Below are 27541 nucleotides of genomic sequence, written 5' to 3' on the forward strand. Positions count from 1 at the left end.
CAATAAATTATAAAATGAGATTAAATAATTTGCAAAAATACACTTATTTAAAAAGGCAGCTTAAAAGTTCCTGTTATGCAATACATTTGATACATTGAAGGATTACTTAGATAAAATAAAGTAGGTGTTTGGTAAAAAAAGTTATACAAACAAATGATAATAATAATAATAATAATAATAATAATAATGATTATAAAACATAAAAAATTCCACATAACACATTCACACTATGTTTTTTCCTTCTTTTTTCCTTTTCTAGAAATACTTACACCCAAGATATGCTTAGCACAATACTAACACCTCTTCCTCTATTTGAGCTCAACATTTCACTCATTATAGAGGGATGTTGACTCAGTTTTTCAGGACCACAAATGGGAAGTTGCGGTACAGAAAATGGCCCAGAGATCACCCGTGTGTGTGTGTGTGTGTGTGTGTGTGTGTGTGTGTGTGTGTGTGTGTGCGTAGTGAGTGAAGTCTTATGAAACATTTGGGAACAGTGTGGCACTATATTATTTAATAAGTTATTTGTAAAAAAAGTATTGTATACCAGGGGTAAGTCTAATGATTGTCTCTAACTAGATGTCTGTAATTGTATGTGTATATGAATGAGCTTATTTTGAATTGGTCTTAACTTGTAAATACTTTGACATGTCATCTATCCTTGTAGAAAGAGATCTAAGGATGAGTAAAGCTACTACTGATACTACTATTTACACAAACAAAAGTTTGACAGAACTATATTCCCAGTGCAAAATTTGGAGAGCTGACCACATGAGAAAAATAGTACACATAACGTCATTGCTAGCCACACCACAGCAGAGTGCATAGAAAGAGCCAGCATAAATACTACTCTCTTCTGAATCACAATCTCAGTTGCAACTACCCTGTGACACATGGAAGGCTGTGTCAATTGGTCCTCTGTGCACCTAATCATCTACGGAGTCATATGTCTTGCACACTTCTGTGCCAACTTCAGGGTCATCACTGATAGGGGGCAGAGACTAACAGCAAGCTGCTGGCTTTCTGGATGCTTAATCAGCAGGGCCAAGCTGTATGCCATCTGCCACCATGAGGGGGAGCCACTGTTGCTGTTCATCCTGTTTCTTCACCCGCCATTTATCCTGCTGACCTCTGTCTCCTAACTGCAGGCTGCAGGTCGAATGTTGGATGATAATGAGTGCTTCAGGTTCGGCTCAAGGACACATGTCTTCAAAAACTGTGCTTTGGAGAACAGCTCATAGTGTTGCTGCCCACCACTGTCCGTTGAAGGCATTGCCAGCTTTGATGCCTGAGGCTGAAGACATAAATGCTGCCAGGTGAGCTGTATGTGACACTGCAGTATTGCTGGATGATGCATAATTGGTACTGCTGATGGGGGTCCACTTACTGCTGGCCCAAGAGAGCTGCAAGCACTTGAGTATTTCTGATTAATAATTTTTGTTGTTGTGGATAATGTTTTCTTGACACTTTTGAGCATAGACAGGTCCTCCTCAACGCTCCGTGCTTGCCACAATCCTGACAGCTATATGAGTCTTGGGCTCGGCCTCTATACCGTGGTTACAAACATCATTCCCATGATCTATATATCAGGTTGTTGATTACTCTAAAGGATCAAACAGTAAATTAGTTTTGATACAGTACAAAATGAAGTGGGCAGAGCACTTTATCTATAGTGCCTGATAAAGGCTAGCACTGCATGGCTAGTAGTTCAGTTCATAGTGTCTTGTTAAGCTCATCCAATACTCACCATAATACTTGTTTATTATACAGCTGATATTTTTGTGGCTTCTCTTTTGTCATTACTTTTATGGATAGATTACACTTTATAGTATCAAAATAAATGAAGAAGAGAGAAGTAATAAATTATGAGACAAAAACAGCAAAAGTGTCTAGTGGCAAGCCATAGACAATAGACTAATTCTTAATTGCACTGTTCATGGCTTTCCCCCCTAATCTATGTTCACTTCTCACTCTGTCCTTATCATCTGTGAGCTGAAACTGGCACAGTATGTACCAGTGAATCATTATGTAACCTACTCTTCCTAATGCCCCCCCTTCATCTTTGTCTACCCTTGTCCTCTACAGGTGGGTACCTTCCTCCTGAGGTCGGAGTGACCTACTCTTTCCTTTAATGTTCCAAAGCTAGGAAGTGTATCACTTTTACTTTTCTATGCATGTATCAGCAGTGCTTCCTGAGAGTAAGCACTGACTAGCAATTCTTTCTCTCAGGTTTTTCAAAATGCTGCTCTGTTCATTTATCATATGCCCATGTTTACAACGTAAAATGTGATGAAACTGGAAATGTCATGGCAAAAAAAAAGGAAATAATGTAAGGATAAGGTAACCACCACAATTCTGGCCACAGAAGGGTCAATTATGCCCAACCAACCTATGTGTTATACATCAGGCAATGACATCATGTGAATGTGTTATTGGCTGTTGCTGCATCAGAGGACCTGTTGCCATAAAATTTCAGGAATCTGACAGTTGCTTTAGTCCTAAAATATTGCAAAAAGAAATGAATAGTTTCCAACCGCTATTCCTGTTTAATTTATGTTCACTTAGGTAAATGAAAAACATGCATCAGAATTTAAAATTACTTTTTTAATTAATTGTTTATCAGTGGAAAGATGCTCCAATTGGAGCACAAAAAAGTCAGGTATGCTCCTGTTTAAAAGACTCTGACTGAAAAGTGTGGTACCAGTTGTCTCATTCTAATTGCCTCACAAACTTTAAAAATCTTTTCAAAAATTTTGTCAGGTGAACATATTCACATTTTTTTTTAAATTTACAATTCATGTCTTCTTCCCACAAGCTCCCCTGACTGTAACTCACTCACACCCACTAGTCCAGTGCTTTAAGCTACTCATACCTGTCCACTCCCACTTGACCATTCTCACTCACTCATACTGCCCGGCTCATTGTCATTATCCTTTTGTCTTTCTAATGGTCACAGTCTCCTGTCTCATAGCCACAGTCTCCTTTGTTTGGTCTCACTACTCCTGTTTCCATTCACTATCACTGTCTCCTCCTTGCTCTCTGTTAATGCTAATACCTCATTCCTTCCATCCTACTGCTGCTGTCTTTTTGCTTATTGTCACTCTCTCTCTGCTCCTCATTCTGGCTGCCATAGATTCTGTTCCTTATTATCATTGGCTCTCACCCACTTTCACTTTCTCTGTCTCTTTATTTCTCTCCGACTGGAACTGTCTTCTTCACTCTACTCTTAGCTCTATTCTGTCACTCTCAAATATGTTCCAGTGTCACTGTATCTCTCTTTCACACTGCCACTGTGTCCACCTCTTTCACTCACACAACCATTGTCTCTTTTGCTCGTTTTATGCCACAATCATTCTCTCTTATCTTCCAGTATCTCTTTCACACTGCCACTCCCTTTCCTCTCAGCATAAAAATGTGTGAATATGTTCACATACCAAATTTTTTGGGAAAATTTTAAGGGTGCTGAGGCAGCTAGTACCACATTTTTCAGTTTCTTTTAAACAGCAGCATATTTACCATTTTTGTGCTCTGACAGGTGTGATGTTTTCTTACATTTCTCTGCCACAGCAGGGCAGGTCACTCATATGAAATAATGTTTATGGGTCAGTAAAATTTTGATAGTTATGTCAAATTGAAATAACTCAAAACTAATTTTACACCTCAGATCAGATTTTATGGGTACAAAAATTTTGTGTATTACAATGTGGGGCTCCAAGAGCAGTTCTGAAAGTAATGCATACACTCTACAGCATATTTCTTCATGCCACATCACTTTATAAACTATGTTTTTTAGTGTCCTGACACTGTAACTTTGAACCTCTGTGTCACAGAAATGGGTAATGATACCAAGAAAATTTTCAAGGTTGTTTGATGTCAAAATCTTAGGAATATATCATAAAAACTTCAGCCATGTACAATGCAAAGCCATCTTGGAATCTACAGCTTTAATTTGATATTAAAAATGGTAAAAAATGCTTTCTTGGGGTTTCCTAAGGAACTGCCCATGAACTAATAAAGATTTTTGAAAACATGCAGGTGGCACTTCTAGATAAATGCCAAAAGAATACAGCATTAACATTTGATAAATTTGTTGCAGTTATTCATTATTTTGCTTTCACCTCATACTGGATTTTATGTTATAATTTTACATATAGAAGTAGGGTGAATTTGAACCTATGTATCTTGGAAATGGATAAACGATCAAGAAAATTTTCTGCATTGTTCAGCAGTGGGATCTTATGAATATATTGTAAAAGTTTGTCTTACATCAACAGGATAAATACCGGCATTAGGGAACAGTGCAACAGACTCGGTGCAGTATTCATTGACCCAAACAAATTTTTAAACTGCAAGTGTCTGGGAAAAGACAGCCTGCACTTGAATAGATTAGGTTCTGTGAACCTTAGTAAAATGTTCATAGACGTGTGTAAAGTCCTACGAAGCAAGGGAAACTAATGCATTCTGATAGGGGTGACAAAGAAAAAATTCAAACTGAAAATAAAAAGTTTAGGTACCAAACAAAGGATGCACATGAAATAACTAAAAGCAAAAATGATCTATTGATGCACTGGAATATAAATGGCTTAGGGGCAGAAGTACCAAATCGTAAATTCTCAAAAATCGACGAAATAAAAATTCTGCTTTCAGAATCCGTAAATATTAAAATAATCTGCCTAAATGAACACTGGTTAACAGAAGATAGTATAAAAGTACTAAATAGTATTAATAATTTTAAGGTTGCTGCTAGCTTTTGTAGAATAAGCAAATCTCTTGGAGGCTCCTGCATTCTTGTCAATTCTTCCGTAAGTTATACAGTAAGAGATAGTTTTAATTATTTAGATGAAGAGAGCATGTTTGAAAGTTGCTCTGTAGATCTGAAAACACTGGTTATAGCAATCTACAGGATTCCTGGATGTGCGGTAACAAAAGTGTTTTTAGCCGAATTCGAAAGCCTCCTGGAAAAACTCCAGAAAGAAAGTAAGAAAAAAGTCATTATAGCAGCAGACTTCAACTTAAATGTCTTAGTTGAAAGCAATGATTCCACAAAATTTTGTGACTTAATTCAGAAATCTGGTTTCAAGCTAAATTTTTCTGAAGGCACTAGGGAAAACAGCAGACAGTGGAAATATGCACAAATACTGCTTAGACTTGGGTATTTCAGATCACTCAGCACTCAGCTCTGTTTATTGAGCTCCCAAAGGAAAAAAAACCTAAAGCCTCCAGAAGTTTGTATAAAAAGGGATCTCAGTAAAAGTTAAATGGATTTATTTCACAGTAAATTAAGTATAATAAACTGGCCTGTAGACTACAATAGTTCAAGCTCGATCAACTATGACAAATTCTTAAATTGTTTCTTAGAGGTATTTAATGAATCATTTCCTCGTAGGTATAAGCAAATGAAAGTTAATGGTAAACTCAAATGGACTACAACAGGAATAAAAATCGCTAGTGCCAGAAAGAGAGAGCTCCACAATGAGTTAAAATCAAACAGAAATCCAGATTTTGTAATTTATGTCAAACAGTATAAAGCTGTATTTAGGAAAGTTGTAGTGGCAGCTAAAAAAATGGCAAATAATACATTCATGCGAGAACACAGAAATAAGACAAAAGCAGTGTGGTCAGTTGTTCAGTCTGAACTAGGAGCCAAAGTATAAATTCATGAGATTTTGAAAATTAGACATGAAAATGAAATTATAGTAAATAGTGTTCAGATGTAAAGTTGTTTCAATGAATTCTTCCTAAAAGTAGTAAGATCGGGTGTGGATATGACATTCTATCAGGGCATCACAAATTTGGAAAACAGCCAGAACACATATTTTAAACTATTTGAAAAAATCACCCAAAGGGATGTGGAAAAGGAAATATTGTCTCTAAAAAACAAAACCTCACATGGGTGGGATGAAATAACATGTGTAATCAAGTATGTGCACGATATTATTTCCCAACCACTGTCGACTATTATAAATGAATCATTTGAACAGGGATGCTTTCCAGAGTTATTGAAATATGGTGAGATCAAACCTCTATTCAAGAAAGGATTGACCGAAGTTATGGCTAATTACCACCCTATCTTTCTTTTGCCGGTCATCTCTAAAGTGTTTGAAAAGATTGCAGCAAAACAAATTAATAACTTTCTTACTGTAAATGATATAATTTTTAAAAACCAGTTCACATTCCAGCAGGGTAAAAGCACTGTGAATGCTATAAATGAATTTATCCAAAAATATGCTCCACATTAGATAAAAGTAGAAAGGTCACAGGTATATTCTGTGATCTGACTTAAGCTTTTGATTCAGTGAACCATGCATTACTCCTCCACAAATTACAGATGTATTGAATCAGAGACACTGCTTTAAAATGGTTTAGCTCTTACCTGTCAGGTAGGAAACAAAGAGTAATTTTAACTTCAAATGGAACCAATTATTCATCAGACTGGAAAACAGTTCCCCAAGGAGACCCACAAGGTTCGATATTGGATCCCTATCTGTTTCTTTTTTACGTAAATGACCTACCACTTGCTATTGATCTTCATTCAGTCTTATTTGCTGATGATACATCAGTTCTAATTGAAAATGAGGAATCTGAAAATATTCCAGAAAAAACCAAAAATACTTTAGAAAAACTTGAATCTTGGTTCTATCAAAATGGAGTAAAACTAAATGTAACTAAAACCAAAATGATGCAATTTGAAGCTAAGTCAGTAGATAGGAGTGAAATAAAGATAACTTTCAATGATCATGATATCACAGAAGCAAACCACAAGAAGTTCTTAGGCCTAAATCTTGAGAAAAATTTAAATTGGAAGATACACATAGATTACGTAGCAAATAAACTGAACAACTTAGCATTTGCAATGTGTATTTTGTCAGGTGCCACAAACATGGGTACCAAAAAGATAGTTTATCACTGCTACTTTGAGTCAGTTATTTGTTATGGCATAATCTTCTGGCGAAATTCAGCAAATGTTACTAGGCTCCTAGTATTACAAAAGAAAGTAATTAGAAATGTGTGTTGCAAAAAAACGGGAATCCTGTTGACCACTGTTAAAAAATTTGAAAATACTATCTATCCCCTCACTTTACATATATGAGATGGTGGTGTTCCTTTATAGAAATCAACATACACTAGACACTTTCCGTTTTGACCACAACTACAGCAATCGCCACAGAGATAACTTCAAACTTCCAACACATCGTTTAAAACTTTATGCCCAAACGCCAGCGTATATTGGGTTAAAAATGTTCAATAAAATAAAAGGCGGTAATATATTTAAAATGGAGATGAGTTCACTGCAAAGATTGCTCTTTACTCTTCTGGTGGAAAAGTGTTAGTATTCTGTCGATGAATTCATTGAGGACATCTTCACAATCTGAACACAGGGATTGTATTACATTTATTATTTTATGTACATATAACTTAGAAATGTAAAATATAATGTAAACTTTTGTATTTCTCTTAAAAAAGTGAAAAAAGTTTCTTTTGTAAACCTTGACATGTCTCCTGTACATCAAATCAAATGATTTGAAAATTGTATGTAATGAGATGCATAAACCATATTTCACATATCACAATGGCCCTATCCCAAGGGCCTTCTAAAACACTTGGCCATACCTTTCTGTCACCTGTAAAACTTGAGGTATGAGTCCAGAAGAACACTGTTTTTATGCACAGCATTTTGGAATATATTAGGCATTTATTACTGTAAGTCTCAATTACTGTTCATTTCTTGATTTGCAGGAGAACAGTGTACATTTATTCTTGTTTGGCAAAGATTGGTAAAACTGTTATTACTATCATAAAATAAAACTATTTATGACATTTGATTTTTGTTGTACTTTATACTGCTTTAACACATTTGCTATCTTATCACACAGTATTTGGAAATCCAGCGCAGACAACGGCATAAACATCCTGTAGACAGCGAATTCAATTTCCAAGATGTAGAAATGCAGCTTAATAACTTGCAGTACAGAAGAGATCGCCTTAAAAGGTTTGTTTGTGGCAAAATTACAAATGAACTTGGGACCTTTACTTTTGCAGGCAAGTGCTCTACCAGTTGATCTTCTTGAGCATTACTCATAAAACTGTGAGAATTGGTCATGAGTGATGTATGGGTCGCTCAGCCAATAGAGCATTTGCTGGTGAAAGTCAAAGGTCCCAACTTCAAGTCTTGGTCCAGCACACAATTTTAATCCACCAGGAAGTTTTGTATCAGTGAATACTCTGCTGCAGAATGAAAATTTCATTCTCAGTGTTAATCTTTATTCTTCCGTAAATAACATCTGATAATTTACTTATCCTTGATAAACAATATGTTTGTAATGTTTAAAATTTTGTCTTGGTATTGATTAAAACATTGCCCACTTAAAATCAATTTCTTCATACGTACAAATATATTTATTTGATCAGTCGAAGTGTTGGATTAGTTGTCTTTTCAGTTATATTTGTGTGTCAGCTGTAGTGAAAATAGCTTTAAAATCATCTCAAGAAATAAGTAGTTAATTTTTTGTTGGGTTACTTGTCTGTATTCATAGCACACATTGATATCCAAGTACCACAGTACTGTGTCTTGCTGTTAGAGAAGCCAAACCAATATGGCTGTCCATTTCCTCAGTATCAATTGACTGTGCTATTTCTTTATTGCTCCTTTAGTGTCATGCTAAGTCACTGTGTTATGCAGTGTGTAAATCAGGGCTGCAGATGTAGATCTACAAACAAATGCAAAATTAATCGTGTAACATTATTATTCTGAGGTGATAATTAAGACATTATGATTAACTATTGTAACACATATGATATGTCCAAACAAAAGTCTTGGGGTTATGACACATAGGTTATTTTTGCATTCTGTCAATTATTTTATTGCAGAAGTCAAACAAAAGTAAGTGGAATAACATAGCTCTCCAATTTATTGCTGTGTCACATTACACATTATTGCTAAGAATTGTGGCATGTAACTAAATAATGGGCCAAGCACTTAAAAACTGATTTAGAGATAGTCAAGAAAATGTTTATAGCACTTATAGACAAGCAGTATATAAGTCAGGGATCACTACACAAAACTATACAGCTTTCTTGTCATGTATGTGTTTTTACTCTACATTTGTAAGTTTAAGAACAAAATGATACAAAATTTGAAGAAAATGAAACATTCTGTATGCAATGGCTTTAACATAAATAATGATACAAGTACCATCAACTATCATGTGGTAACCTATATTTTCCTCAACCAATTTCAGTCAGTTGCACTCTCCATTTATATTTGAGAGGTAACACTGCCTGATTTTCTATTATCAAGTGCTCCCACATACATGTCACATCAACTTTCCAACACTACTGAGGATTGTAATTCTAACAGTTAAACCAAATACACAATATACTGGTAACTAGGAGCAATGTAAATATTTTTATATTTTTTGTTTTGTTTTCATTACTACTGGCATCTGTATTTGACACACTTTACAAGTTAGAGCTTTAGGAATGTTTATTTCTTTTTAAAAAATCACTCTTGATCCTGGGAGAAATTACTACTTCTGATCACATTGCATTCTTAATTGTGAAGACATGTGATTTTTCTCCTTCAAAAGCATGGCCTCTATAGTATCAGATTTTATATTTATGAATGCTATTAACAAATGTCCTTCCCAATCTGTTGAGATGGAAGTTATAAGCTGTGTGAAATCCCCTTCAGTCTGCTTACATTATTGTAAACTACATTTCTGAACTGCCTATATGTATTTTAATATGTCTATTAAAATTTTTCTATTTACTTATGGGCACGGGACCAGCCATGTACATCATGACGAAGTGAAAAAAAATATTAAAATTTATTTTTCAGAATCTTTTGATGCTCCATTTAAGGGGAGGTTTACTATCTTTGGCTCGAAAAAAGCATGTTCTTTGAGAATTTTTTTTCTTGGAATGTTTATAGATACCAATATCAAATTTGGTCAAAATACTTATTGATATTTCCTCTACAAACTAGAATTTTTTCGACCGGAAATGTCAATGAGCAAAGGCAAAAGTGCCATCTGAATGAAACAAAATTTTGATGTAGACCTCCACGTGTGGTATGTCACAGGTCAGCTGGCTCAACTGAAATAAAATTTGAGTTGACGTTTGTGAAGTATATAAGATTCTTTAGGAGTTGTACCTTGCTTAAGTTATTTGGAATATAGTAAACAAATTGCTATTCTGGGTCCATAAACTAGTCCTTCCTCTTCCTCATAGAGGGTGTTCTGCTCGATCTGGCCATCCTGCGCTGCTCCAGAGCCGCTCGTGTGGCCGGTGATAAGTGATTTTCAGCTGCTTGAATCCAGTGGTCATCCAATGCTTACCAAACAGTGTCAAATAGAGTCCCAGGGTGATGTCGATTGTTGTCATGGTCTTCAGAATTGCTGAATATCCTTCGTTGAAGCTGCTTACTGCCACTGTTTTTGCCCCAGAATGTAAATGCTTGGAGGCTAACTTTCAAACATAAGTGTGCAAACTTTCATTTGAATTTTGTGTGTTTCCTACCAAGCACCAGTACAATAATTCATCCTCTGAAAGAAAAAATTTGGGGTGCAAAAAAGGATGATTTCAGGCAGGTGCTTTTTTTTTTTTTTTTGTTCAACCGCAAATAACAAACATTTCCATTCTGTTTTTGGAAAAACCATTTCAGGGGTGGATTCTAAATATTTTTATGGATCCAAAACTGAAATGTTAAAAAAAATCAATTTTTTTGAACCAAAAGATAGTAAACCTCCCCTTAAGAGAAACAATGAAATCCTTTGCATTGTCCTTTGACATATTGTTTGTAGCTATGAAGAATATGGTTTCTTTACAGCCCACAGAAGCTTCAGCATCAAAATATGTGCCTGATTTTGCCATGCTGTTAATTTTATGGATACTAATACTCTGAAATTTGATGGCTCAATTAATAAAATATGCTGTACTATTATGCAATGGTCAAATGGATTTTACATTAAAAGACACTGCTTTGTCCCCATCTGCATAGGACATTTTCATTGGCAATCGTAACTATTTGAGTGTCCGATTCACATACTGGTTCACTACTGACTGCATCAAAATTCCATTTATGTGTGCTCCCTTGCAGTGGTGTGACATCACATGCTTTGTTACCTGAAAGCAATCAGCTGTTGTTAGTTGCATTGTCAGCTGTTGCTATCACCCCACAGTGGAAGACTCATACATATCTTCTTCAATGCCAGGATCCATATGTCATTCAGTTTCTACATCTACATACATACTCCACAATCCACCATACGCTGCGTGGTGGAGGGTACCTCGTACCACAACTAGCATCTTCTCTCCATGTTCCACTCCCAAACAGCACAAGGGAAAAATGGCTGCCTATATGCCTCCATACAAGCCCTAATCTCTCACATCTTATCTTTGTGGTCTTTCTGTGAAATATAAGTTGGTGGCAGTAAAATTGTACTGCAGTCAGCCTCAAATGCTGGTTCTCTAAATTTCCTCAGTAGAGATTAACAAAAAGAACACCTCCTTTCCTCCAGAGACTCCCACTTGAGTTCCTGATACATTTCCATAATACTCACATGATGATCAAACCTACAAGTAACACATCTAGCAGCCTGCCGCTGAATTGATTCTGTGTCCTCCCTCAATCCGACCTGATAGGGATCCCAAACGCTCGAGCAGTACTCAAGAATAGGTTGTATTAGTGTTTTATAAGCGGTCTCCTTTACAGATGATACACATCTTCCCAAAATTCTACCAATGAACTGAAGATGACTATCCTCCTTCTCCACAACTGCCATTACATACTTGTCCCACTTCATATCGCTCTGCAATGTTATGCCCAAATATTTAATCGATGTGACTGTCTCAAGCACTACACTACTAATGGAGTATTCAAACATTATGGGATTCTTTTTCCTATTCATCTGCATTAATTTACATTTATCTATATTTAGAGTTAGCTGCCATTCTTCACACCAATCACAAATCCTGTCCAAGTCATCTTGTATTCTCCTACAATCACTCAATGACGACACCTTCCCATGCACCACAGCATCATCAGCAAATAGCCACACATTGCTATCCACCCTATCCAAATAATCATTTATGTAGACAGAAAACAACAGCTGACCTATCCCACTTCCCTGGGGCATTCCAGATGATACCTTACCTCTGATGAACACTCACCATCGAGGGCAACATACTGGGTTCTATTACTTAAGAAGTCTTCAAGCCACTCACATTTTTGGGAACCAATCCCCTATGCTCGTACATTAGTTAGGAGTCTGCAGTGGGGCACCGAGTCAAATGCTTTCCAGAAGTCAAGGAATATGGCATCCGTCTGATACCCTTCATCCATGGATTGCAAGATATATTATGTGAAAAAAGGGCGAGTTGCGTTTTGCAGGACCGATGCTTTCTAAAGCCATGCTGACACATGAACAGCAACTTCTGTCTCAAGGAAATTCATTATATTCAAACTGAGAATATGTTTGACAAACCTGCAACAAACCGATGTTAAGGATATTGGACTGTAATTTTGAGGATCCATCCTTCTATTCTTCTTATATACAGGTGTCACCTGTGCTTTTTTCCAGTCGCTCGGGACTTTACATTGCGCAAGAGATTCACGATAAATGCAAGCTAAGTAAGGAGCCAATGCAGTAGAGTACTCTCTGTAAAACCGAATTGGAATCCCATCAGGACCTGGTGATTTATTTATTTTTAACCCATTCGGCTGCTTCACAACTCCAGGGTTGTCTATCACTATGTCCTCCATACGGGAATCCGTACGAGACTCAAACGACAGTATGTTTGTACGATCCTTCTGCATGAAAGATTTCTCAAAAGCTAAATTTAAAATTTCAGCTTCCGTTTTGCTATTGCCAGCCAGACTGATCAGTGAGTGACTGTTTGGAAGCCTTCGACCCGCTTACCGATTTTACATAAGACCAGAATTTCCTTGGGTTTTCGGTAAGATCTTTTGATCTTTTACTAAGGCATGACAGTGGTAGTGGTTGTATGCTTCGCGCATCGTTCTTTATACAGCAGCACAAATCTCTGCTAACTTTCACCTGTCCTCATTCTCCCAATCTTTCTTGTACTGCGAGTGCAACTGTCTTTGCTTCCTGAGCATTCTCCGATTTGGGCCGTTAAACCACGGTGGGTCTTTTCCGTCCGTAACCCACTTTTTCGGCACATGCTTCTCCAATCCATGATTTACAATGTGTTTAAAATTTGCCCATAATTCTTCCACGTCCATCGTACCGAAAGTAAATGAAGTCGATTCATTTACTAAGTGGGACGCTAACAATTGCTTATCTGCTCTTTCTTGTAAGAATTCTCTCCTAGCCTTCTTGACTGACTTTTTAACTTTTATAACCATAGTCGTAATGACAACATCACGCTCACTAATCCCTGTCTCAACACTGACACAGTCAATGAGGCCTGGTCTGTTCATGGCTACCAGATCTAAAATATTTCCATTACGTGTTGGATGTCGATTTCACATCCACCTCGTTCCTACTAAAAATTCTTGGAGTGTTTCACAATCTCTGTCTTCTCTGTACAGCCTTTCATGATGTCTGCTTGTGGCTGCCAGGTCTGGGATCCAATCAAAATGAAAGTTATGGTCTGCTGGCTGCAAAGTATTTTCTTCAACAGCTTGTGATGAAGCAAGCTGGGATCTCTTTACTTTCTATCTTGTTTTGCCATATGCATCCTTAAAAAATTCATTTTATTTAATTTTTGCATTATTACCATTAATGTACATGAGTATAATCTGCATTTCTGTACAAGAGAAAAGTTGTCCCTCAGTCTTAAGGAATATACCACCAAGTCCAATTTTGTGCTTAGTTTTGTGTACGTACTCAATGTCCTAATTTATTTTGACTATTCCTAGTTAATATTTTTTGTTATAGAATGAAATCAGTAATTGTTTCGTGACTTAAATTCTATTGTTGACTTATAAACAAATATAAATTTTGTAATAATTATAAATATTTGGAAGAAGTTCAATGTACTAGTCTTCATTAAAGTATCTATTTGTCTCTATTCGAAAACATGTTAACAAATCCATCCCTTAATTAATTCCAAGGTAATGAACAGTTTTGTCAAAAGTATTGTTTGTATAACTATATCTGTTAGTTTCATCATTTACACAAATAATTCGGCTTAATACTTGTAGTAGGAGAAACTGTTAGAGAAAATGAATTTTTTCAAAATATTCAGTTAATTGAATGAGTTATGTTTTGATTGTAATTTCTGTAGCTTAAACAGCAAACAGTGTATTGTTTCAGTACCTATTATTGTGATGATATATAAAGGCCTAATTTTTGGTCCCAAGACAGTCATTCCATGGCCAATTTGTAGACGAGGAAGCTGTGTTGGTTTGATCAACAACAGTGCATCAACTTAACCATGAAATAAGTGTAACACAATTGGGCCATGTGTTAAAACAATGGCAGTGTCTGTTCAATATGTACTGTATTATTCAGCAAGAACTATGTGGTTAGGTTTTTATTGCTCACAGATGTTCAACGGAAAACTATTGTAGCAGTTTACTGAAATTTGCCTGCAAAACTATTAATAAGGCTTATTAAAAGTTAACTAATAGTGAACTGGCAATTTAACTGCATAATATTGCGAGGTTCTCAGTTTTCAACCAGAATAACAACACACTACATCGACACTGAGGACCATCAACGAAGAAATGAAGCAGGTGAACATTACATGTGGCCCATTTCTAGGTGAGGAATATTGTATGTGGGCACAATAAAGTAGGACTCACAAACTTCAAGCAGTGAACTCAAGAACAGTTTACAATACAGTGATTTTAAAGAAGGAAGTGCAACAGTCAATCAGCGCATGCATTTTATGGCCACAGTATGACAGCAGTCATTCTATGGATGCAGCCATTGAGTACAGGAGCAACCAATCAGCACAAAGGTGGATTTAGCCGACCAGGATAAACAACATGCATCACTGAGAAAATTACAACTTGCAGCAGCTGTGTAGATGATGAGTCGAGATGGCAACCGCAGCAGAAGCAGCAGCAACAACAGGAGAGGAGAGAATAAGAATAAGGTAATTTCATAGCAAAAGCCATTTTATATTAACTCATACATAATGAGTGCACTTAACGAACAAGACAGTATGATGGGAGAGATTGGAGAACAGGGGAGTGGTGTGGTTGATAACAAAGCTGTGGAGGTTAAGTTTTTCAATGAACAGAGAGACTTAATGTGGACTTGTTCTGTAGATGATAATGGCCTCAAATCAGGCATGAATGTAACTTTGAATGATGGGGACAAAAGTCCCATTGTAGATGAAATGATAAAAGTGTCACCTACACTGTATGGTGATGTGAGCAAAATGGATGAAAACCAGTACTGAAGCAGATGAAATCATTAAGGTTAAGGGGGAGGGACCTAGTAGTGGAAGTCAGCAAGGGTAAAAGTTTATGGCAGATGGAAAAGTGGAAGTGTTGTTAAGGTAAATTATTATTAGTTTGAGTAGTATGTGTATGAAAGAAGACATTAGTAGGGTGGAAAATAGTATGAAAGAAGACATTAGTAGGGTGGAAAAGAAAACTGATGGCATTAGAACAGACATGGTTAGCTTAAAGGATGAACTGAAGAAAGAAATTAAAAAGGAGATTAAGGTAGTTAGCTCTAATGTTTCAGAATTAAATAAGAAGATCGAGGCAGTAGTTAAAAATTGTGATGAGAAGATAATGAAGGGCTGAGCAGAATACTAATGAGAAATTAACATTAATGGGTAGTAAATGTGTATAAGAGAGAAAGAAACTTTGTGATGATTATAGTAGGAGGGTAGAGGCTTCTGAAAAACAGTATAAAGATGACATTGAAGCTGCCAGGAAATTTTGTGATGAAAACAGTGTTAAACTTGAGAACCATGTTGATCAGATTAAAAATGATTTAGAATTGGAGGTAGAAACCAAGTGTTCAGTACTGACAAAGGAAAACCTGGTAAAAGTAACTAAAAATGTAGATTCAAAATTGGATAAAATGGAGAAAATGATGGAAGAGGTGCAAAATCTAAAGAATAGAGAATGTAGTGTACCATTTATTAGCTGTAAGAAATTTCATAATTTTGAACCATATGGGGAAGTGCATGCACTGGATTTGATTAGGGAGTTTAATGATTTGCTTGAAACATGGAATGACACAGAGAAAATGTCATTTGTGGGAGGTTTTTCGAAAGGGAATGCTTATGGATAGGCAGCTCAGGTAAGTGATAGTTGTACTTCATGGCAAAGCTTTATGAAAGCATTTTAGATGAATATTGGCCCAAGGAGAAGCAGCAGAGAATTTTGAGTGAATTTTGGGGAGGAGAGAGATCTGACTCTTGGAAGGGTACTGCGAAAGGTTTCTGTCAGCTTTGGATAAACCAAATGAAATATTTGGACAAAGAGCTAGGTAGTGGATCAATAATTATGGGTTTAGAAACTAAGTTGCCTCAGAAAGTTAGAGAAGTGCTTGTACCTGCCCATAGGAGTAATAGTAGTGATTTTTTGAATTATGTTGATAAAGTGGAGAGGGTGAAGACATCAGTGGAAGATTGTAGGAGGAATTTTGATGACAATAATCAATCAGTGAGAGAGTTTCAGGTAAATAGGATGAACAGAACTAATTATACTAGAAATGCAAGGAGAAATTCAAGTAACAGAAATAGAGGAGATGATTTTAGTTCTGTATCAAACCATTTAAACTAGACAATGCTCCAGTTTTGGCTCACACTAGAGAAGGTAGTGATGAAGAGCCCCTTCTATATAAATGTACAGTACTCACAGGTAAGGGTAATGTAAATGGTAGTAGTAAAAGAGGAGGAACTTACTATAATAAAATCAGGTGATGAAGCAGAGTGTGTCGCAAGGAATTCAGTTATTTTGCTTTGCGGTCTGATACTTGAAACAAAGATCAACTAACTAGCCAAGTATTTGAGGACAATGAAAGTGACAGTGGGTCTGATTCTGACAGTAGTGGTAATGATAACAGTGGTGAATCCAGTAGTGATGAAGATAAGCTATTTGAATTGGTTATTGATAATAATGGCAATGTGTTAATCAAAGAAAGAATAAAGGAGGACAATATTAGGCCTAATGAAGAGTTAGACTTTAAGAGTGGTAATGAGGAAGAGAACCATGCTATCTGTCATTTGACTGTGTCTGATAATTATTTTGGTAAGCAGGATGATAGTTTTTCCAGGAAAACGATTAATGGGAATTTGTTGTATGAAGAAGATCATATGGTAAGTTAAAAGGAAGTGTGGCACCCTGTAATAAAAGCAAATGTACAAGGTATACATGTTAAGTGTTTACTGGACAGTGGTGGAGATTTGAATGGTATTTCTCAGGTATTGTTTTGAATCTATTAAGATCACAGAGGGTATATTAGTAGTTATGCATGTTTCTGGAATAAAAGTTATTGGTACTACTGGTAAGCTATCAGAGAATGTGAAACAATAAGTACTGTTAACTGTGGAATTGGCAGGACACCTGTTAGAGTGCAATTTGTTGGTGATTCAAAATCTCAGCATTGATGTAATATTTGTGACTAAATTATTGTGCAAATAGCAAGTAGGAGGTTCAATATTCTGTGTTGGATTCATTATGTAACGATAATGCTTACCCCTGGCTGTCTGTCCCACTTTTATCCTGCCTGTAGTTTATGAATCATAAACATTCTACTTTGACTTTCATGTGATTTTGTACAGCAGTGTACTTTAGTATAGGAATGTTTTAGAAAAGGTTTCACCACTGTTTATTATTATTTTTATTATGTTGTGTTAGTGATAAGTAATGGAATCATAAGAGGATGGAAGAAAGTAAATTGTCGTCATGGATAAAGAATTTCTGCCAAAAAAGTAAGGTAAACAGAAAATGAAGGGTGTCAGCATATGTGGAGGAGAAGGTGCAGACTATCTGAAAACTATAACAAACATCTGAAGTAATCAGCTCATGAGTGCAGTAGCAGAGGCAATATGTAGTAAATATCATCTTGAATACTATGTCTTAATATTAATTGTGATATAATAGAAGTGTTTGTGTTCAGTGCAATAAATATATTGAGATAACTATCTATTTTAATGAAAGCCATCTAAATGTAAGTGCTTCAAAGACTGCAATGATGGAATTTAACACAAGGAAACAAATAGAATTTGGTATGAAATTATCCATAGGAAATGACATTGTGAAAAAAGAAAAATGGACAAAGTTCTTGGGAATTACAATCCAGGACAGCCTCAAATGGGACATGCATATCGATTCCTTAGCCTGTAAGCTGTCGAAGAATGTATTTGCTATAAATATGATGAGCAAATATTGTAAGGATATGGGTGTACTAAAAACTGCTTATCATGCACTATTCTCATCAAATTTAAACTATGCTGTAGAAATATGGGGTGCAACAACTCAAGCCAACCTAAGCACATTATTAATACTACAGAAAAAAGTTATCAGAATTATTTGTGGTGCCAAACCCAGAGAATCATGTCGAAATCTGTTCCCAAAATTAGGAGTGCTTACCATTATAGGTTTATACATATTGAAAGTTATATTGCTCGTTAAAACAATAAATCCAAATTTCAACTGTGACCTGCACCAGTACGATACAAGGCAAAAGTTCAGATACCATGTAAATAGCCACAGAACAGCTTTATATGAAAAAAATGCACTTTATGCTGGGCTGAAGCTAGATAATGCCCTACCAAAAAGTTTCACAACCCTTCCTAGTAACAAATTAAAAGATCAGCTAAAAAAAATTCTAATTGAAAACCCTTTTTATTCCTTAGACGAGTACTATATCTATATGAAAAGTGCTTCATAAGTATGTCAGGCTCATAGTTTAAAGTAACTTACAACTAATACAATGTTGATAACAACAATATTTGTAATATTGTGATTGTATACTACCAAATGTAAAATGCATCAAATGTAAAATTTATTAATACAAACAAACCATTAGTTTTTAAATTTATAAACTGACGTATTCAGAAGAATAATCTATTTGATGTCCTGAAACTGTATTATTTCTAGGGATTGTATTTGATTATTCGATGTTGAATAAATATTATTATTATTATTATTATTATTATTATTACCTATAGAAATGTGTCATGGTACGGTCTCTTCCAACATTAAGGAAATAGAACTTTAAACATATTTTACTGGAGTAATGTATGGGAAGAATAAGCAAGATTTGTATGTATATTGCCCTTCAGGCTAGAATCTTAAGCAGTTTGATAGACTACAGTGAAATAATAGTTTTTATTAGAGATAATTTTGTCTGATCAGTAATGAGAGTTAAGTTCGCCTTAGCGTAAGGATCTGTTACTGTGGAGCATTTTTAAATAAAATCAATTTTGCATTGGATAAGCAGAGTGGGTGTTTATTAGATAATGAAGCAATGATGAAGTAATAAATAACGAATACAGTTAGAGTCTTAATGGTTAGGGTGCCTGCCTCTGCAGTAGTGATTTTTTTTTGAAAATGCCCTTCACTAGCTAACGAGGTAAGAAATGCAAGTAAAACAGTGGAGCTGACAGACATGATTAATCAGAGTGTATACAACCAGGGACAACCAGGAGATCTGGGAAAAACCTGGGAATTTTTTCATCCAGGAAAAAACCAGGAAAAACACGGGAATTTTTTAGAATTCAGGGAATTTTTCATTGTTTTAGTTTTCAGTTAATTTTTTATAATTTTGACTGGTAAGAACCAATAGTCTAACAAAGGATATTAGTGTATCCCACAACTGCAGAATTATACTGCAGCATTAAAACATGAATGAGAGAAAGAAAACGAAAATAAAACTTAAATTGCAAAGGAAATGCACCATATATAATAACACAGTGCTCGCACAAGCGTCTGCGAACAGCAAAATGTGTCAAAGGCTTTCGGAAGACCATGCAATGCTTCATAACAACAAATTGCTCTCTGATGAGCGTGACGTCATAACTGTTTACATTAGACTCATTTAATCAGTAACAAGTGGGCTCATGCACACGCACAGTTGAGTAGCATATGAGTAATACCTTCTCTCACTTCTGGCTACACAAATGTGTCTGTTGGCTGTGTAAGCAGCAGTAGCAGCAACCAGCCACATGGTACCCAGAAAAATTTTACTGGCATGCCCAAGCCGCCAGATTCACGCATGCGCAACAGGCCCAGATCTAGTGGGGGTGGTGGCAAACCAGTGTATCTGAAATGGGCGGCAATTTCAGGAAAGTGAGCAAATTCATATTCTTGAGGAAAAGAACCTTGTTTCATAAAGCACCTAGAATCCAGCGCATATTAGTCTATTGATTATTCATATGATTTTGAAATGTTCCCTGCTGGTTTTTGAACACACTCTAAGTTGATTTCTGAATGAATTATAAGTTGATTAGTTGGTTTTTAAATGCTTGCATAGTGTACATGATGTCTGTGCCAGGGGAATCCCTTTTACATGTAGAAATAAACTTTCCTGCAGAAAAAATGGGATGGGCTATACAAGCTGAGCTGAATGAAGCCAAACTGGTGAATGCCAATTGCTGCTTGTTTTTGCTATTGATTTGGTGTGCGAATGTTCAGTGTCATTAAAATTACTAGCAAAATCCATAGACTTGGATTACCAGAGTGGAAATAAATGACTAACAGGAATAACAGGTAAGAAAAATTATGTATTGTCTTCTCGGTGTATCCAACAAAGTGAAATTTTGACAGAAAATTTTTGGCCAGATCACTACACTAGACAGGGCCAGTTGTAGTCCCCAGCTAACAGTCACCTAAGTTCCATTCTGGGAGTAGCCTGGAAAATGCATTGTACGAACACATAATAACGCCTAACTGCAGAATAATCACTGAATAACTAAACTAGTAGATCACATAACTAATGAGGAAGTATTGAATAGGATTGGGGAGAAGAGAAGTTTGTGGCACAATTTGACCAGAAGAAGGGATCGGTTGGTAGGACATGTTCTGAGGCATCAAAGGATCACCAATTTAGTATTGGAGGGTAGCGTGGAGGGTAAAAATCATAGAGGGAGACCAAGAGATGACTACACTAAGCAGATTCAGAAGGATGTGGGTTGCAGTGGGTTCTGGGAAATGAAGAAGCTTGCACAAGATAGAGTAGCATGGAGAGCTGCATCAAACCAGTCTCAGGACTGAAGACCACAACAACTAAACAGTGGTAGGAATAGTTACAGAATTAGTGATGACAAGACTGTTAGAATGAGGAAAGAGAAGAAACGGGGACATCACACAAATTATGGAAGACTATAACAATTCCAAAATTTCATTCTTCTACTTTTCGGTCTCAAGCATGAGAAACTGGAGCGTATAAATGAAATGTGAAACTATTTCCTAACATAAGCTTTTTGCTTGTAGTAGGCCTAATAGGTATTCATATTGGTACTTCGTGAATTATATTCTGTTGTATTATAAAAATGATCATCATTGCCAAAACAGTCTCACTTATTTGCTGTGTGTTACAGTTGCTGCAATATTAGAAAGGCCTATTTTGTTTTATCCAGCACACAGTGACAGAACAGACATAATCAGATCGAGAAACCACACCAGTCTTGGGTACTATTTGTTTTAACAGCTTTTTCAGAATTAGACAACAACATTTCTGTTTTTCATGTAGCAAAATGTTTGACGAACTTTGATAAGGTAATAGTTCTTTCACAGAAAGGAAAGCACACCATGTAAAGCTGTAGCAAGATTAGAGACAAAAATCGCTAGGACCTAAGGATGGAAGAAATGTGTACTATCTTGCCTGCTTCTTGTCTTTACTGGTTTTAGGTATCCTATATTTAATTTTGTCACACAGAAGGGCAAGTTATTAGCTAATAGGCAATAAAGAGTCCAGATTTTCTGAAGAGTTCTTGTTCTCCTGGTTGCAAATAATCCTATCCAGTATTTTTTTTTTTTTTTTTTTTTTTTTAAATTGAAAACTGAGGGTCAGGACGTCAAACCAGCCAATTGGGAACAGGAGAGGCACTACAAGACATTTTAATTTCCACTGTCCTGAAATAGTTTGATGGCATCCATTACAAAATATACATGTTTGAGTTCCACATAGCGAAATAAGGTGACATGCGGTATAAAAATGTTGTTTGAAGTGGCGTGGCACTGCACTGCACACTTAAGACCAAGTGACGTGTCTTCCATTTCCTCGATGATGTATGTTTTATGTATCAGAACCTTTAGAAAGATGTGTGCTACAAAATGAACTTATTTTTGAAAAGTCCTTTTTTTTTCCGCAGTCTCCACACGGGACCCGTGTTTACCTTTAATGATTTTTTGTGTTACCTCTTTGTTTACTGCTCTCATGTCAAATGAAAACAAGGTGGATTTCTGTGGCTGGGAGCTGTCAAGTAAATTAAAATACATTCACATAATTACGGAAGGCTAAAATACGTTCCTAGTTTCAAATTTTATATTATTTCCACCTTTCTGACAGTCAAGCATTAATCACCTTGCAGAACAAAAAAGTTATTTTTTGTCAGTTTGCTAAAGAAATTTGGCTTTTGTTAAGCTTTCCTGCTGAGGCGGTCAATTTATTTGAAACAAAGTGTTTAATTCTTCACTATTGGCTAGTTTCAACTGTTCGCTGCATTTCAAGTGCACATTTTCATCTTCTAGCAAGTATGGCATTATGCCATAATAAAGAACCAAACATGAGATAATACAGTGCTGGTACTCCAAGAAAATTTACATCCTGCAAACCACATTGAAAACTTCATATCAGGTCGAGGCCCACATCATTGGGAATCTGGACATATGAATGTGCGCTGTAAGGTGAACTATGCACTTTAATATGGTTCACGAAATTCCAGTGCTCTTGGAGTATCCTCTGATGATGTCTTGTTTCTTTTATGACATAATGTAAGATATTTTAATGTTTTACACGTACGAACTTTCGGGCTTCGTATGTCACCGTAGCTGCACAAGCGTAGTGACACCACTTATCTGGCGCTATCTGGCAACTGCTGAAATGAATCTATTTCTAACAGGTCTCAGGAAAATATTGCAAATTGTTGTCCAAAAAGCATTATTTTCAAAGTAAATTTCCTTTCATGCAAGATGAACTATGTGCGAGAGTGTACGATAAATTTCTTAAATCACAGACCTTTTTCTCTCTTTTAAAAATCAACTCTTTGATGATGAGCCATTTAGAAGAATTTCAAGCCCAGAAGATCAGAAATTTATGTTGGTATCAAAAATTATACTGGCTTATTTGTGTGATGTAATTTAAAGTGTAACATGCGCTAAACAGATCAACATTATATGTGAAACATTAGCTTCTGTTGTAGCTTATTAATCTTCGAGACAAATATTATATGCAAAAGCTTTGCTTTCCTTGTATCAACACTATGTATATTAATTTAAACCATTAACTTTTCCTGTTGGTGGAATTAGAATTTATACTTTCAGAATACGAAAATACGCAGCGTACATGTTGGTGCACATCAAAGATCTTTCCAAAACGTGTTTCTTCCCCTTGAGTTTCGTTTTCTAAAGTGCTGGGAAATTCTACACTCCTGTATAAAACCATATCCCCTCAAAGGATAAGTTTTACAGTTCCGAGGGAAAGTATACTGCCACTTAACAAGGAGATCCGGGAAAAATCCTGAAATTTTTTTTTTTCCTAGTCCGCATATACACCCTGTTAATTCAAAAGATGAGTGTATACAAACAAATGTGGTGTAACTGTATTGAGAACCTGAATTTTGAACCAGGTAACATTGAGTACTGTGTATATTGTGCAATTCATGACACAGAAGCTGGGAATGAGAGCTTAACAGAAAGAGCAAAATTTTTGTGAGGTACAAGTCATATAATGCTGCGTCATTGGATGTATAGATTATGTGAAGACTTCTATTTGTGTTCTAAGGAAAGCGGTAATAATGGAACAAAAAAAAGTAAATTTTCTGATTAACTGGTAAGTGTAGTGCTAGGCTGACTTGAATATTGTGACAGGTTTACTATTTGGTAGTGTTTTGTGAGCATTTAATTTTCTGGTTGAATGAGAGTAGTGCTCAGAGTTGAGTGTGTAACTGCATTATCGATTGTGTGTAATTGGTACAGTGTAATTTTATTATGAAGTGTTTATTCTGTACAAGTTAAGGTCTTTGAATTGTTTGAGGGAAGTGGAAATTTATGATTTATACTTTGTAAATATTTAATGGCGTGTTTAAATAATGGAAGTATAAAATATGTCTGTTTGTAAAAACAAAATTGTATGTAGAAAACTGGTTCATACTTAGGGATCTTGCATTGTGAAATAGAAAAGTTGTGGGGGACCCCTTCTGCTACAGAAGGGACTTGGTATGTGAGAAAATGTGGAAGTGGTTGTCAATTTGGGTTGCAAGATAGAGAGCATGTTAGGCAGTAAGTGACCAGCAGTCACATACTCAACATAGCAGGTACCAAGTGAAGCATTCTGAAACCAAATCTATGGTGGAATGGCCTTGGATGTGGTTATGACTGTAAAATGATGCTTTCGCATTTGGAAAGGCTCTAAAGATGATGAATATATTGACAAGAAGAATTAAATAGAGTTTAAAACTGCCTCAAGGAGACCTGATAGCCACCACATGCTGGCCACCTCTATTGCGCCACTGCTTCACCTACTTTTGAAAACATATATGTTTGCCAGTATGAACCAGTGTGCTTTTGCAATAATAATTCAAGTGTTGCAAAATTTGTGTTGTGTCCTCTTCATGATATCATGCAGGGTCCAATCCTGAAAGTGCTGAAGACTGAGTATGAAGAAATGCAAATTTGTTTCTATTGTGCCTAAGTTTCAGATTTAAAGTATATAAAACTTGCTAGTTAATCCATTTGTTTCACAGATAATGAGAGAGACACATTATTTTTAAACTTTTTAAAAAGTTTTATTTTGCTTTGAATTGCTATTACTTTGAATGTGCCAAAGTTTAGTGCTAAAGGGTATAGATGTTGATAATTAAAATCACTTGCTTCTCAAGTTATGAAAAAGGCACATAGTGCTAAACCTATTTGAAACATTACTTTATCTTGGATTTATTTCTGAAGCTAAATAAGAATATATCTAGTGTAAATTGTTATAAAGCATTGAGGGCTAAATAACCTTAACTGGGGTTGTAATTCAGCATTTATGTGATGCAAATTGTTTCTGAAATGTGTGCATAGTTGCTTATAAAGGAAGGGCCTCCACTTTAATATTTGCTAGTAGGAAAAGGTTAATTTCAATTCGGTTTTTACTACTGAAATCTGAAACATTACTACACTGAAATGAATATGAAATGTGATAGTGTAGTGTTATTTTATTGCATTTGTGCTGTGTATGTGTTGTTTCAATTTAAACTCTTGTCTAGTGCCACTTAGTTGAAGGTTGAGGTAATAACTGTTATTAATATTTACATTGCTGCAACTGATTATCTGCACAACTGATAACTACTGCTACCCACTGTGCAGTTCAGCTGGTGGTTGTGTGTGTGTCCATTGCACTTTACCAAGAAAGTATTTATTAAAGTCCCTCATCATCATCATCATCATCATCATTTAAGACTGATTATGCCTTTCAGCATTCAGTCTGGAGCATAGCTCCCTTATTAAATTCCTTCATGTTCCTCTATTCAGTGCTAACATTGGTGCCCCTTCTGATGTTAAACCTATTACTTCAAAATCATTCTTAACCGAATCCAGATACCTTCCCCTTGGTCTGCCCCGACTCCTCCTACCCTCTACTGCTGAACCATGAGTCTCTTGGGTAACCTTGCTTCTCACATGTGTGTAACATGACCCCACCATCTAAGCCTGTTCATCCTGACTGCTACATCTATAGAGTTCATTCCCAGTTTTTCTTTGATTTCCTCATTGTGGACACCCTCCTGCCATTGTTCCCATCTGCAATCATCCTACCTACTTTCATACCCATAACCTCAACCTTATTGATAAGGTAACCTGAATCCACCCAGCTTTCGCTCCCATACAACAAAGTTGGTCAAAAGATGAACGGTGCACAGATAACTTAGTCTTGGTACTGACTTCCTTCTTGCAGAAGAGAGTAGATCGTAGCTGAGTGCTCACTGCATTAGCTTTGCTACACCTCGCTTCCAGTTCTTTCACTATGTTGCCATCCTGTGAGAATATGCATCCTAAGTCCTTAAAACTCTCCACCTGTTCTAACTTTGTTCCTCCTATTTGGCACTCAATCCGTTTATATTTCTTTCCCACTGACATTACTTCCGTTTTGGAGATGCTAATCTTCATACCATAGTCCTTACATTTCTGATCTAGCTCTGAAATATTACTTTGCAAACTTTCAATCGAATCTGCCATCACAACTAAGTCATCCGCATAGGCAAGACTGCTTATTTTGTGTTCACATATCTTGATCTCACCCAGCCAGTCTATTGTTTTCAACATATGATCCATAAATAATATGAGCAACAGTGGAGACAGGTTGCAGCCTTGTCTTACCCCTGAAACTACTCTGAACCATGAACTCAATTTACCGTCAACTCTAACTGCTGCCTGACTATCTATGTAAAGACCTTTAATTGCTTGCAAAAGTTTGCATCCTATTCCATAATCTCGTAGAACAGACAATAACTTTCTCCTAGGAACCCGGTCATATGCCTTTTCTAGATATATAAAGCATAGATACCGTTCCCTGTTCCACTCATAACACTTCTCCATTATTTGCCGTAAGCTAAAGATCTGGTCCTGACAACCTCTAAGAGGCCTAAACCCACACTGATTTTCATCCAATTGGTCCTCAACTAATACTCGCACTTTCCTTTCAACAATACCTGAGAAGATTATACCCACAACGCTGATTAAAGTGATACCTCTGTAGTTGTTACAATCTTTTCTATTTCCATGTTTAAAGATTGGTGTGATTACTGCTTTTGTCCAGTCTGATGGAACCTGTCCTGACTCCCAGGCCATTTCAATTATCCCATGTAGCCATTTAAGACCTGACGTTCTACTGTATTTGATGAGTTCTGACTTAATTTCATCCACCCCAGCTACTTTATTGCACTGCAGTCTATTGACCATTTTCTCCACTTCCTCAAATGTGATTTTATTTCCATCCTCATTCCTATCCCATTCTGCCTCGAAATCTGAAACATTGCTGATCGTATTTTCACCTACATTGAGCAACTCTTCAAAATATTCCCTCCATTTGCCCAAGGCATCCACAGGATTCCCCAGCAGTTTTCCTGACCTGTTCAAAATACTTGTCATTTCCTTCTTACCTCCCTTTCGAAGACTGCTAATTACACTCCAGAATGGTTTTCCAGCAGCTTAACCCATAGTCTCCAACCTGTTTCCAAAGTCTTCCCAAGATTTCTTCTTGGATGCTGCAATTATCTGTTTGGCTTTGTTTCTTTCCTCAACATAACTTTCTCTGTCTACCTGAGTTCTAGTATGTAGCCATTTTTGATATGCCTTCTTTTTCCTTTTACAGGCTGCCTTGACTGTGTCATTCCACCAAGCTGTTTGCTTCATCCTACTTTAAAGTCCCTTTGAAAGAATATATATACATGTATCCAC

General features: G+C 36.2%; 1 protein-coding gene across 3 annotated transcripts in view; it reads left to right on the top strand.

Annotated features, from left to right (window-relative positions):
- The window catches only part of LOC126348001 (interaptin-like), a 238839-nt gene that overhangs the window by 52673 nt on the left and 158625 nt on the right, over positions 1–27541 (top strand). For all 3 annotated transcript variants that reach the window (XM_050002320.1, XM_050002318.1, XM_050002319.1), the window contains one exon: positions 7875–7990. In XM_050002320.1, the coding sequence (XP_049858277.1) occupies positions 7875–7990 (116 nt within the window). The remainder of the gene's footprint in view (positions 1–7874; positions 7991–27541) is intronic.

This window comes from Schistocerca gregaria, chromosome 1 (assembly GCF_023897955.1).
Source record: "Schistocerca gregaria isolate iqSchGreg1 chromosome 1, iqSchGreg1.2, whole genome shotgun sequence".
NCBI lineage: Eukaryota > Metazoa > Arthropoda > Insecta > Orthoptera > Acrididae > Schistocerca > Schistocerca gregaria.